General features: G+C 40.1%; 1 protein-coding gene across 1 annotated transcript in view; it reads right to left on the reverse strand.

Moving 5' to 3' along the window:
• The window catches only part of LOC124594989 (serine/threonine-protein kinase ATR), a 353,179-nt gene that overhangs the window by 13,219 nt on the left and 325,494 nt on the right, over positions 1-14,466 (reverse strand). Inside the window, exons 39-42 of the mRNA XM_047133527.1 lie at positions 10,102-10,240; positions 9,874-9,985; positions 9,559-9,712; positions 4,233-4,472 (exon numbers count right to left, since the gene is read on the reverse strand). Of these exons, the coding sequence (XP_046989483.1) occupies positions 4,233-4,472; positions 9,559-9,712; positions 9,874-9,985; positions 10,102-10,240 (645 nt within the window). The remainder of the gene's footprint in view (positions 1-4,232; positions 4,473-9,558; positions 9,713-9,873; positions 9,986-10,101; positions 10,241-14,466) is intronic.

The following is a 14,466-nucleotide window of genomic DNA, read 5'->3' on the forward strand; positions in this document are numbered from 1 at the left end:
GCCCTCCAGGAACTACAGCAACATGCACAATGCCACCTCAAAAAACTCTCCAGCCTGTTCACTTCCAACTCCGACCTCGAACTACCACTATCCACAACCTCTACAACGATCTCCTAACCTACCCCACATCCCTTCGTAGCTGACAAATCCTGTCTTGCAGACCAATCACATTTACCCCACCTTCAAAACCTCCTTAACACCACTATACAGAATCCAGAACCTTAAACAAACTGGAAAGACAGTTGTGAACCTTTCCTCCAAAAGCCTTAGCCATGCAGAACTATCAGTCCCCTCCAAAGGCCTCACTTTTGCTCCACTCCCAAATTCAATCGTACAGGATTAGTCAAAGACCTTCTCTCTTTCCTCCAGTCCCTACAATAGAAATTCTTTTCCACCACCAATCATACCAATCTGACTCAACCAAAAACCAATGTTGAACCCTGCTTAACACAGTCCACTCCTCCACTCAACATGATCCACCACCACTGCCACCATATCACCCCCTGTCAACTTTCCAGAATTTCTTAACCTCGAACCTTGCCTCATCACCGTTCCCCAAACCCCTCAACATGCAAACTAACCTTACATCCACAGAAAGAACCCCAATACACCACCTAAAAACTGATCCTGACATAATCCTACCTGCTTACAAACTCCACCACTGCTGTTTTGAATCACAAGAATTACCTGACAGAAGGACTCCACCAGCTGTCAGATTCATCCACCTACAAACCATGCTACAGTGACCCCATTCCAGAAATCCAGCAGGATCTCTAGTCTCTCCTCAAATCCTTAGGCCCCTCCCAGAACCTCTCCCCACAGTCCATCTCTCTCCTCACCATTACCACTCCCTACACTCCTACCTTTTACATGCTTCGTAAAGTCCATAAACCCATCCAATAGGACACTCCATTATTGTCAGTTACTGTGCCCCACTGAAAGAATCTTGTAGACCAACACCTTCAGCCTATTACCCTCAACCTGCACTCCTGTATAAAATATACTCCTTTACCACATGATGCCCTGCTTGTCACTATTGATGCAATCTCCCTTAACACTAACATCCCTAATGCTCCTGGCCTTACCGCTATTGAGCACTATCTTTCCCAACACCCAACAGGCTTCAAACCTATGACCTCCTCAACCTATGACCTCCCTTCCTAGTTACCATGACCAATTATATCCTCACCCACAATTACATCTCCTTCGAAGACATTACCTACAAACAAATCCAAGATATGGCTATGGGCATCTGCATGGCACCATCCTATACCAACCTATTCATGGGCCTCTGTTCATATCAAACCTACCAATCACCAGCAATACTTCCACTTTGACAGTTGCCACCCACTCCACACCAACAAGTCCCTTCTATACTGCCTAGCAACCTGTGGCCATTTCATCTGTGGTGATGAGCGATCCCTCTTAAATATACCCAGGGTTTTACAAGGGCCTTCACAGACTGTAATTACCCTCTCAACCTTCCACAGAAACAGATCTCCCATGCCTTATCTCTCCAGTCATCCACCACCTCTCAAAGTCCAACTGTATGGTCACAGAGGAGCTCTCCTGTCATGATTCAGTACCAACCAGGACTGGATTAACTGAATCACATTCTCCTCCAGGGTTTCAACTTCCTCTCGTCATACCCTGAAATGGGGAATGTCCTACTCATCATCCTTCCCACCTATTCCACAGTGCTATTCCACTGTCCACTGTACCTATGCAAAATCCTCGCCCACCCTACACAACCCCTTCTCTCAGCCTTTGCTCGTAGCTCATACCCACGTAATAGACGTTGATGTAAGACCTGTCCCATGCATCCTCCCGTCACCACCACCTACTCCAGTCCAGTCGCAGGCATGAACTATCCCATCAAAGACAGGACTACCTGTAAAATCAATCATGTGATATACAATCTAAGTTTCAACCACTGTGCTGATGGGCATGACAACCAACAAGCTGTCCGTGCCTATGAATGGCCACTGACATACTGTGGCCAAGAAACAGTTGGACCACCCTGTTGTTGAGTAAACTGCCCAAAACGACGTTCTTAATTTCAATACTGCTTCACAGCCTTTGCCATCTGGATCCTTCCCACTGACACCAGCTTTTCTGAACTGCACAGGTGGGTTCTCCCCCTGCAATATGCCCTATGCTCCCATAACCCTCCTAGCCTCAACATTTGTTACACATTGTCCTTAGCCATCTAGCCTCTTCCTTGTTTCCATTTCAGCACTACACAGCCCTGTATTCCACCAACACATCCACAGTCTCTTTATTTCTCTCCTTTTCCACTATAACCCCCCCCCCCCCCCCTAGCCAACTGCCCGATTGCACCTAGTTGCCCTACCCTCTCTCCACCTCGTCCCTGCACGCTTCCACAAGAAGCACTTTACCGTCCCCCATGCGGCTGGTCCCAGCGGAGCTTCGAATCCTCCCTCGGGCATGAGTGTGTGTGTTTGTCCTTAGGATAATTTAGGTTAAATAGTGTGTAAGCTTAGGGACTGATGACCTTAGCAGTTTAGTCCCATAAGATTTCACACACATTTGAACATTTTTTGAACCGCCCCCCAAGCCCACCCTGCTACCCCTCCCCCTCCACCTCCCCTCCCCTTCCCCGCCCCAGCCTCCTCCTTATCCCACCACATTTTTGCTTCTCCCATCATGTGCCACAGCTCACAGTCTGACCTCAGCATACAGAGACTGTGGTCATGTGTGTGAGTTGCATTTGTGTTTGTGTGTGTGTGTGTGTCTGTGTTTTTTCTATTTCTGACAAAGGTCTTGTTGGCTGAAAGCTCACTTTCTGACAGTCATTTTGCTGTGCCTATTTGTGACTCAGCATGTCCACTATATGGTGAGTTGCAACTATCCTATTCATAATAATAATAATAATAACAACAACAATAACGCTAAAAATAGTAATACTACAGGTTACTGAGTTAGATAGTAAGCACAAAAAAGAAAGTGAAGATAAAAATTAATGTAAACCTTTTTTTTTAATTTTATTTCTTCTTGTACTATTAATATGTAAACAATAAATGACATAAGTTTTTAATAGGTATAATGTCATCTTTTCAGAAGATATAAAATATCTATAAAACAGGTTCTAATTTTGTATAGTCAGAATACGTTACAAATGTGAACTCACAATGGGCCTTTTGAGAAAAGGGGTGGTCTTATATTCAAGTTCACATTCTAGTCAGGTAAACACAGCACTCGGGCAATGGAAGTCTTCTGTAGTGAGAGTGATGACAATCATGTCTGACACACAGTACACTTTAAGAGTTTAGTGACCTGTTTGACTCCTTGGTTCTATCAGAGTGTGATTAGTTTTGGATGTTTCTACTATACAATTAAACTGACAATCGCAAAACTGATCAGAATTCCTGGCCACTACAATTATGTCTCAATCAAACTGCTTCAATTCACCTTGTTGACTTATTGTCGGAAATATTGTGTACACCATTGTCTCATTAGATTTGTCTTTTTATACTTTCTGGTAACACTACACAACGTCCGCCTGCTTAGCTGAGTGGTAACGTGTTTGCCTACAATGCAGCAGGCCTGGGTTTGATTCCCGGCCAGGTAGGAGATATTCTCTGCTCAAGGACTGGGCATTGTGTTGTTCTCATCCTTGTCTCATCATCACCAACGCACAAGTCACCCAATGTGGCATCACCTGAAATAAGACTTGCAACCTGGTGGCTGAACTCCCCTGGATGGGGCCCCCCAGCCAACAATGCCACACAATCATTTCATTTCATTTCCACTACACAACACAGCATGCTTTCCATAGTGCCTCATGAGACTCCTGCTCATATTGTTATTTTTAAAATGTTTGACTTCCATTCTGGATAGCATACAAAGAAAGTTATATTTGGTTTCCTAGGCAAAACATGAAGAGAGATACATGTAACATTTCTGAAAAATATGAATGCAATGGAGCATATAAACTGGCAAGAGACATATGAAGTTGAAAATATCTGCAGGAAAGGGAGAAAGGGCCACATGACAGGACGCAGACATGCTGCCTGCATAATTTTGAAAGATTACGCAAAACAGAAAGTAAATGATGTAACTCAAATTAGTACTAACTTAAAAATTGTACAATGAGACACTGTCTGTTCACATTTACAAGTGTACTACAAAATATACATAACTAGTGAGCAAATACACGATTAAATTAAGGTTGTCTAACATTAAATAATAGTAATAACAGTAATCATTACCCTTTCATTTGTCATTTCCTCATTTTTCTTCACTGAACTCTTGTTCTTCCATGAAATAATTGGATCATACACAAAAGGCCTCAAAACACACATTAGAGTGTCACTTTTTGTGCGCAGTAAGCGCAGTGTGATCTCACAGGCACGTCGAAATGGTCCTTCCACTCCTAACGGACCCATAGCTGAAACCATGTTGTGTGTCAAACGAAATGGTACTACCTCTGGACAGTCGAAATTCTCACCCTGGAAGCAGAGCAATCCGACAGTTAGTTTTAAAGGTGAGTGTCAACAGTGGAGAAATTTGTAGCTGCAAAAATGCACATATAAATACCAACACAACATTTCAGATCATTCATGAATAGGAACACTTCCACAACAGCCAGAGGCAGTGATCATGTATGTAAGTTGTGCTTGTGTGTGTTTTCTCTCTCCTACTTTAAAGAAGGCCTTTTGGCTGAAGGCTCAAATGTATAGCTGTCGTTTTGTTGTGCCTGCCTGTGACTCAACATCTCCTCTGTGTGGTGAGTAGCAATCTATCCTTTTTGTAATATTGTCATTACCAATAACTGTGAATGATACAGTTACATAAGGCGCCACAGTGGACATCAAAGTCATCTTGAGCTATCAAGAGCAAAGACACTGCTATTATTAATTATTAGCTCTAGAGAAGACACGGGTCTTTTGGAAAGATCACATGGAAAATAAAATTTATGTCTGAGTGAGGAGTAAGTTAGACTTAATGGGGCACCATCAGTGGAATAAAGACCCCAGAGTATTGTCCGTCCTGTACTACTACAATCATGCAAACAATTGATCATTACTGCAGTGGTCTTCAGTCCACAGACTGGTTTGATGCAGCTCTCCATACTACTCCATCCTGTGCAAGCTTCTTAATCTCAGAACAGTTACTGCAGCCTGCAGCCATTTGAACCTATTTACTTTATTCATTTCTTGGCCTCCCTCTAAAATTTTTACTCTCCACACTTCCCTCCATTACTAAATTGATGAATCCTTGATGTCTCAGAATGTGTCTTATCGATCGATCCCTTCTTTTAGTAAAATTTCTTTTCTCCCCAATTCTATCCAGTACCTTCTCATGATCTACCCATCTAATCTTCAGCATTTTTCTGTAGCACAACATTTCAAAAGTTCCTGTTCTCTTTTTGACTGGACTGTTTATCATCCATGTTTCACTTCCATGGCAGGCTGCACTCCAGAAATATACCTTCAGCAAATATTTCCTAACACTTCAACTTATATTCGACGTTAACAAATATCTCTTCTTGCCAATGTCACTCTACATTTTATATCCTCTATTCTGGCCATGATCAGTTATTTATCACCCAAACTGCGAAATTCATCTACTACTTTTAGTGTCTCATCTCGTAATCTAATTCTCTCAACATCACCTGATTTAGTTCGACTACGTTCCATTACCCTTGTTTCACTTTTGTTCATGTTCATCCTACATCCTCCTTTCCAGACCATTCCATTCAGTTGCTCACCCAAGGTCTGTGCTGTCTTTCATCATTACCTTGTTTAAATACTATCCTGATCTTACTATGAAGAAGTTTGGAGAAACAACCAATTCAATGGTTTAGACTAACTAATTCATGATTCATGCCACGGCTCCCTTAATTATCAGTCTCCACTACAGGACTATTATACTATTATCTAACTAGACTTCATCTCTGTCGCTGTGTTGAGAATGACATAGGGGTCATTCCATGGTAACACATGTTACTAAGTGATGTTTATAGTATAAGTTTTGGACAATTAACATAGGGAAATGTTTCTATTAAATATTTTTATACCTCAAAACATACTTTGTACAGAATGCTCTACAAACCTATATCCAATAATTGTTACATTACTATATTTATAAAACCACATCTTATAATTATTCTTGATAACTCATGTTACATTTCCAAGAAATGGCTTTTGCATATGATAAAGAAAATACAAAAGTCTGCTCTGTTTTATGTGAACATTTCTTGTAAGTTTTACACACAATACCAGAAGATCATACAAGTATGTTAACAAAGTACCAAACATTTAATCCTTAATAAAATAAATATTAAAATGTAATGAACACATAACTCACGTTACAACATACGGTAACTCACGTTACATTGTCACAGATCACAGTCAAACTTGAAAAAACCACGGGAATTTTGAACACTTGGAAGGTTCACTTTTCTGACAATCTTGTCTTTAGTGTAGTATATCTCATCTTTAATTTCAGGCCACTCCTAAAACTTCCCATCTTTCATCATAACATCAACTTTAAACTCACCATTTTCAATTTTAGTAACATTACCAGGAAAATATGAATTGTCATATTTTTCCACCACCCAGTCATATACTTGTATATTTAGTGATTTTTCTGTTCTGTTAGTGTTTTCCTCTGCAGCTGATAAAGTGGTGTGTCCTACTGCTTTTCAGACAAGACCAAACTTGGTGTTTGACAGCCCCACCAATTCCATGCACTGGCCCCTTCCCATCAGAAGTTGCAAAGTACTTCCATGTAATTCTTTTGGCATGAGTCTTACTTAGAACTTTTATAGCCCCTGCAATATATCTGTTTTTAAACTGGGAAGCAGGACCATCTGACCAGATTGTAACTTACCTAATATGTTTTGGTAGTTCTTCAAGAAGTCTACCAACATAGGGAATGACAGTGTTTTTTGTGTGATCCAGATTATCAGCTACCAACACGTAGTGGTGAGAAGTACCTGAATGCCAAATCATGGCAGTAAAAATACTGATTTGATTCTGCTGCCAATGTGCACTTTGAATTTCATCTTGACTCTCACACGTAAAATTTTCAGAAAAATTGATTTGCATCATGGCAGTTAGCATCATGGAAGGCAGTGAATCCTTATCACTCTGATAGGTCTTTGACTGTTCTCTCTTAAAGTAGCAGTGCTCTAAAAATGTAGGTCCCATGGTAAGAATATGATCAATAAGATTCTGTAATGTACCTTCTTCCTCTTCTTTCAAAATTCTCTCAACACTCTCCTGCCACACATACCACTTCACGCTGTACTCTTGTACACCAGTACATAAATCAAGAAGCTTAGCTGCCAATAAATCTTTACATTTCATGCACTTTCCCAACCAACAATCGGCTGTAGGCTCCACACATACAAAAAATTCTGGCCAGTTACTGGTGTACTTAGGTATTTGAGTTAATAGCACAGATGAGATTCTCGTGATATCTGCAGAGACACACGTTGTGTTTAAGTTTATTGGCAAGCATGACATGTTTGGGTCTTAATTCTGCAAATTTATTTTTACTAATCACTTTGCTATTTGCTTCACAAAACATTGCATGGGTTTCTTTCAAAGGAAACATCAAGTGTCATACTTGCAAATTACTCTTACCTTTCTCATCTTATACAGTCACGTCTTTGCCTACAGGGGCCTGTCTGCTAATGTCATCCCTTTCATAGAATTTGCTCACTGCACTTATTATTTCATCACTTATTTTTTGTTTAGAGATTCCTTCTACTTCTAAAGGTTCAACAAATGTATGATACAACCTTCTAATAACACATTTTTGTTTTGTGGGTGATGCTGGAAGTACACGTTTCTCTTTCAATATGGTTTTTCCCAATGAAGACCTATTTTTATGTGGTGGAGAAGCAGAACTACTTGGTGTAGCTGAAGATGCTTCCTTTAGCTACTTCCTGTACTTGGCAACTCTTTCTCTAACATTCCATTTCCTATCTGCAGCAATCCTTTCTCATTCTCTTTTACTCAAACATTTTTCCTGTTCCTGCTTCTTTTTCCTGAATTTTTTCATAGTTTCCTTGTGTTTGGTTTCATACTCTTAATATCTGCCTTCATCTTTCAATTTCTGCCTTCTGCCTTCTTCTTCTTCTTCTTCTTCTTCTCATCTGCACTTAAAGGCATTCTGCAAAAATTGCAAATTGTTGTAAAGTAGAAATAGCTATTCCCTATGGGATTTTATGTGGCATATGGAGATCAATATACATTAAATATGTTGAAATATATTGTTAGTTGTGTTCTATGTAATTCAGAACCAATCTGACTGCTCAAAATTATAATTAATCCTACAACAATTGTGGTAACTCATGTTACATAAATAAAGGTAACTCACATAACATGAATTAAATATCCTATACCAGGAGAAGGCTTCCAGGAGGAACTTTATTTGAGACACCAAATTATCAGGTACACTTATGTGAAGGACAGCATGGCATATAAGTTTCTACACTTTGGTAACTAATGTTACACTTTTCGGTTAGGTTATTTAAATGTTTTTGTATTTATCATGCGTAAATTGTTTGCTTCTAAAAATATACCAAAAAGAAGAAGAAGATATGCACTTTAAAGTGATATATAAACCATACAGAATTAATTTTTTGATAATGATTCCTCGTTTACATGGAATGACCCATAGGAACAAAAGCAAGACAGATATTTTTTTCTTTCCTTTAATTTTGAAGTCATATCTGCTACTTTTTCCTTTTTGAAACTGTAGGCAATTTTCTTGCATTTCAGACTATCACTACACTTAAGATACAGAAAAATACCCAAATAAATTGGTTTACACAAAAACTATGAATGATAACAAAACTATGATTGTGAAATACTGGTACTTTATTAATAGTAATTATGTAACGTGTGTGTTTGAAGGGCTATTCTGAGTAATTGTTAAATACAGTCTTTAAAATCCAGTTTCCTAAACCAGGCACCCACTTCCCAGAAGAAAGGGTGTAATGCTGCCAATATATGTCCTTCATCCCAAAATAATTCTGCTACAGCAGAAATGAATCCTGAAAGCTTTATTTTTATATATATATCTCCATTTCACAAACAACTCTTCATTGAAGTTTTTACTAGCATCACTATCATAGTTCAGTTAATGATTGACACACTAATTTAGCCCTCTACCAGTGTCATATCCAAATTTTATTTTAGTACTGAAATACAGTGTTGTCCACAATGAGTGGAATGCCAGTCTGTAATGGTAGAGCTTGGAAGGATGACAGAAACACTTGAAATTATTTTGTTATAAAGATACACATGTAAAATAATTAATGCTTCTCTTGTAATTCTTTCACTGTTCTTGTGTAAACTTTAAATTTTATCTTTTAACCTGAAAATTCCAAACAGCTGAAAATTCTGAGAGTTAAATAATTAGGGTACTTATACATGTACGCTGATTTGTTCATTATTCTAGACATTGGTGTCTGTCTTCTACTTCATTCATCCATCTCAAGTCCTTTATGTACCTTAGAAAACTAATCTTTAATTGTTCTGTGTTATATCAAAAAAACATTGTATAGCAGTCACAGACCTTGTTGAAAAGGCAGTTGAAATCTACATGGACAACTCCACCACTGCTACAGTCCAATAAAACATTTTCTCCATGCCGATCTCCAAGACCTAAAATGTATCCCACCATTGACATTACTGCGCAAGTACGGACATATGTTGTTCTTGCCTGGTACCTGGAACAAAATTGAAACCGAGATAAAATAACAAAATATATGGAGCACATAAGTATGTAAGTTGTGGCAAATAAGACACAGTTCACCTCCATAGCAATGACAACCCATTCAGAAATTTCCATTACCACCAAATTTTTATGAGGGGTACTGATACAACATACCAACTGGATGGATCTGGAAAAGTTTGAAGGAACCATTCACTCAAAATTGGTGGATGCATCTTCAGTAACTTGTCAAATATTAATCTCTTCTTTGCCACTTGGTCCACTTTACCTAAACAAAATAATATAAGTATCATGAAATGGTATTTGTATTAGTGATTATTCATTTTTATAAACCATCCTGTTGACTAAACTGACACAAAGTCTGAACTATTCTGGACTACATACATGTAAGAAGTTCTTTAAGAATTCGTTGAGGTGGGCTAATTCCCATCCTCTTGTAAAGACCAGACAGCATGGGCCTCAAACCCACAAGATCTGGCACCCATTCAATAATGCCACATTCTTCGTTTAGTGGTACTACAGCCTAAAAAAAAGAAAATAAAACCATGATAAAATGACTGACTTTGAACCACTCATAAAGCACAAAAAGTAATGTCTATTAGTATTTTTCAATGCAAAAGCTACTGTGTGATAAATATAATGTTGCAAACATCATTCCTTAGTGTTTAACAACTGTAACATACAAGTAGACATATTTTTCCAGCAACATTTAAAGTGCCAACAAAAAGGTTTGTTCTGCTTTGTTTGACACACAAATAACAGCAAAATCAGTAAAAACTAACTTCACATCTGTAATGTAGCCAAATGTCAACGATATCAGTGATAGAGACTAAATTCAAATACTCTTTACTTTCTCACAATACAGTCGTAACAAGTCAGAGCTAACCTTTTCCAACCATCATCAAGATGACTAGTAAGCACAAAAGAAATTTGTGGTAGAATAGACTATACATATGTTGTACAACACAAAGGCTTATTTACTCTGAATTTTCACTTCATAATTTCTGAACTGTTTCAATGCTTGAGTCGCCTGACCAAAAATAAAGCAATGCTTTTATGTGACAGATCAATCAGACCACATGAAAGTGGGCAGAGGATGGAGTAATTTTAATGTATGTATGATTTAATAGAAAGCATGCAAAGTTTCATATGTTATTATTTATTTGGATTTGCAATTGCAAAGGCCAGATAAATTTTATATTAATCCATTATCTTGTGGCTGTTGAAATATGAATACAACTTAATTTAAAATACATTCAAGTTATCTTAGTCAATGAAATTGCTTAATGGGATACTAAACAATGAATAATCACTCTCCAGATAGCGGAAGTCTTAAGCAATGTATGGGGCAGGGGGAGAGGGGGGGGGGGGGGATAAAAAAGAAATGAAACATCATAACTCAGCTTAATATCATGCATCCTTCTGCAGAAGAAACTTGTTATATATCTCATAGCTAGATGTACTGTCCATGAAATGCTCAGGACAAGCGCAGAGACACAGGGCACATTGTGCCTACAAAAAAAAAAAAAAAAAAAAAAAAAAAAAAAGGACAGTGTGTCACCCTATACTGTGAGTAGGTAGTCTAGAAGCACAGTCAGGGACAGACACAGAAACACGAGTGCATGACAGAATGAACAATATGTAAGCAAGCAAACACATACCAAGATAAACAAGGAGTCTCAGCTAGTGCTAGCATGTGACTGGTCTCTAAGTCTGCACAGTCATGTATCACTTCAACACTCTACCACGAAACACTCCTCGTCCGACACACAGGAGTCTGGTGAGATCGCCAAATCTCTCCTCCCTTTAAGAGCCAATTACGGCTGAAAATGTCCTGGCCTGTGCTGGAGTCAGTGAGTGAAGGGACAAGGGGTGAGGGGGAACTCCACCAAGGGTTTCACTTTGGTGCTCTGTGCCAGGACATCATTGGTAATGCTGGGAGTGGTGACAAGAAGATACTTCAATGGAGACTAGTGGTTGAAAACCAAAGAGGACTGGGTGGGCAACCTCTGCTGGCTGCTGTGATGTCGAAGAAGGGTACTCCAACTCCTTGATATCTCCTCATGGCTAACAGTTCTCCCGAGTGGTGGGATACACCAGGCGAGCATGCAAATTATTCAGCGAGCAGTGCACAGCTGCAGAGCTGCTTGGTGCAAAAGTCACTGGGTCGTGACTGCCTGTGCAAATGTCTTCTGACTTTTGAAATGGGGGCACCCATTGCTCAGCTTGATGTGGTCGGAGCTAGGTAGCATGGCGTAACAGGTGCCGCTGATCTACTGCAACTATATACAGCTGTTGCCACTCACATACCACCACAATGCATTGCTTCCATCCAGGTGACTGTCTCAATGTATGTGCCTAGAAGGCGGAAGCTTGCTGATACTGTGGCATGGCCCACAGACCATGAAACTCTGTGTGCAATAGGTCAAAGAGACCATAAGGCTGGTGACAGTGCAGCGCCTCAGCCAGGCTATGCTTGTTAATTGGAATTGTTCACTAGGAAACCAAAAAGCTGGACAGACATTGTTTCTAGGTACCATCAAGACTGTTTTCTTGAGTCACACTTTGAATGTCCTGGCCAACCGCTCAAACTCTGCAATTGATGCTGACTGGAATGGCGTGGTGGTCTGGTGCTGAATGCCATTTTGGTGGTAGAATGTTCCAAACTCTTCCAACACAAACAGGCCAGCATTGTCAGAGACCAGGCTGCATAAAGCAATCTCAATAGTGAAATTGGCAGTTAATTCCTGTATAGTAGCATGCAGTGTCTTGGAAGACAACCTAGCAACTTATGGGAAGTTAACAAGGCATCTACCAGTAACAGCTTCATAGCCCCCAACGAAATGACTTGTCAAATCCATGTGCACCTTGTCCCATGGGTGCTCCAGTACTGGCCACGGAAAGAATTTTTGCGCTGGGGCTGCCTTGTAGTGGGTGCACGCTGAACTGGCACACACTGTGTGATTCACAGCAGAATCAATCCCTGGCCAATAGACATGTCACCAGGCCAGCACTCTGATTTGAGGCACCCTCAATGAGGTGCAATTAACATCTGCTAAAATGTGATGCCACAACGGCGGTGGAGTACCACCGTGGCAATTCTGATCTTTCACAGCGAGCAGTTGGGCACTGTCAACATCATTAAACTTATCACACAGTCTGAAATATATCCAAAGGGCTGAGTCTGACCTAGTGGGAATACATTTCAGCCATCCCTACTCGGCCATTGTAATTACTCTGCAAGGAATGTAACCTCACTTAAAGTTGCCTCGACTTCCTACGCCATCAAAGGAAATTCATTTAGGGTATTTTGAAGTTCCAGTCCAGCACAAAAAAGATGCCTGCTGCTTGCTGAAGTCGACATGGCACCCACCTTTAACCGTGACAAAGTGCCCACATTCTAGTGCTGGGAGGTAGCTTCGAAGTGCATATCATTAAAATAATTACTCACAAAGAAGGTCCAACTGTGTGAACACTATGCAGTTCTCTCCAGGAGCTTGGACTGGGGGCCAAATAAGGGGGATGAGTGGCTTATGGTCCGTAGGGAGGCGGAGCTTAGTGCCAAACAAGAACACACGAAACTTTTTGACGCTATGTATGATTGCAACTGCCTTTTCCTCATCTGGAAATAATTTCTTTGTGTTGTTGACAAGGTTTTCAAGGTGATAGCAACAGGCTGCTCCATGTCATCATGATTCCTGCAAGAGAGAACAGTATCGATGTCATACTGGGATGCATCAGTGGCCAGAGTCAAAGGCTTCCTGGAGGTCAACATGGCCAAACAGAGCCAGAGCAGAAGTGTGCTTCAATTTCTGGAATGCCAACTGACATGCCTCTGACTGCTCAAATGTCACTTCTTTTTTATGAAGCTGATTCTGTGGATTACTAAGATGAGCAGCCAGTGGAACAAATTTCACATAGTTGTTTGTATTCCCTAAAAACAATTGCAACTTCGTAATATTCTCAGGAATAGGTAATTTGTCGAATGCTGCAACTTGCTCTGTCACTGGAACAATACCATCCTTACTTAAAACATGCCCCAAATACTGAACTCTAGGAGGAAAAAATCTATGTTTCTCACGGTTGCATAGCAGGCTGTTGTCTAATGGTCACAGAAAAACTGCCTGCAAGTTTTCGAAATGCCGGTCTCTCATGAAACCAGTAGGCCAAACGTCGTCCAAATAACTGACAAAGCATGGAAAATCTGTTGTAAGTTGCTCAAGAAAACACTGGAATATTCCTAGAGCTGAAGCCATCTTCAATGGCAAAGGTTACAGTGAGGAGTACTTAATCAATATTAAAATCCTCTGAGTCTCAACATCCAATAGAAATGTCAGGTATGCATCCCTGAGATTGATTTTGGAGAGTTTTGACTGCCTGCCAACTTAGCCAATAACTCCTCATGACATTGAATGGGACAAACACCTATTTCCTTTTGCGTGTTGGCTGTGTGCTTAAAATTGTGCTTAGTCTAACATTGGGTTTCTGGATCATGACCCTGAGGGTGGCCCACTGGCTAGATGATATCTGTGACTCCACCCTGAGATTCTGCCCTCTGTCAAATTCCCAGGGTGTATACGTGGACGAGGATTTTTCCCGGAATTCCTGGATAAAAGTACATTTCCTCCCGGGTGACAATACACTTTTTCCTCGGAACTGTAAAACTTATCAGTATTTTGAATGGTTATGGTGTTATACACGAGCGTAGAATTTCCTGGCACTATAGAAAACGAAACTCAGGGTACCAAA

This window comes from Schistocerca americana, chromosome 2, assembly GCF_021461395.2.
Source record: "Schistocerca americana isolate TAMUIC-IGC-003095 chromosome 2, iqSchAmer2.1, whole genome shotgun sequence".
Classification (NCBI taxonomy): domain Eukaryota; kingdom Metazoa; phylum Arthropoda; class Insecta; order Orthoptera; family Acrididae; genus Schistocerca; species Schistocerca americana.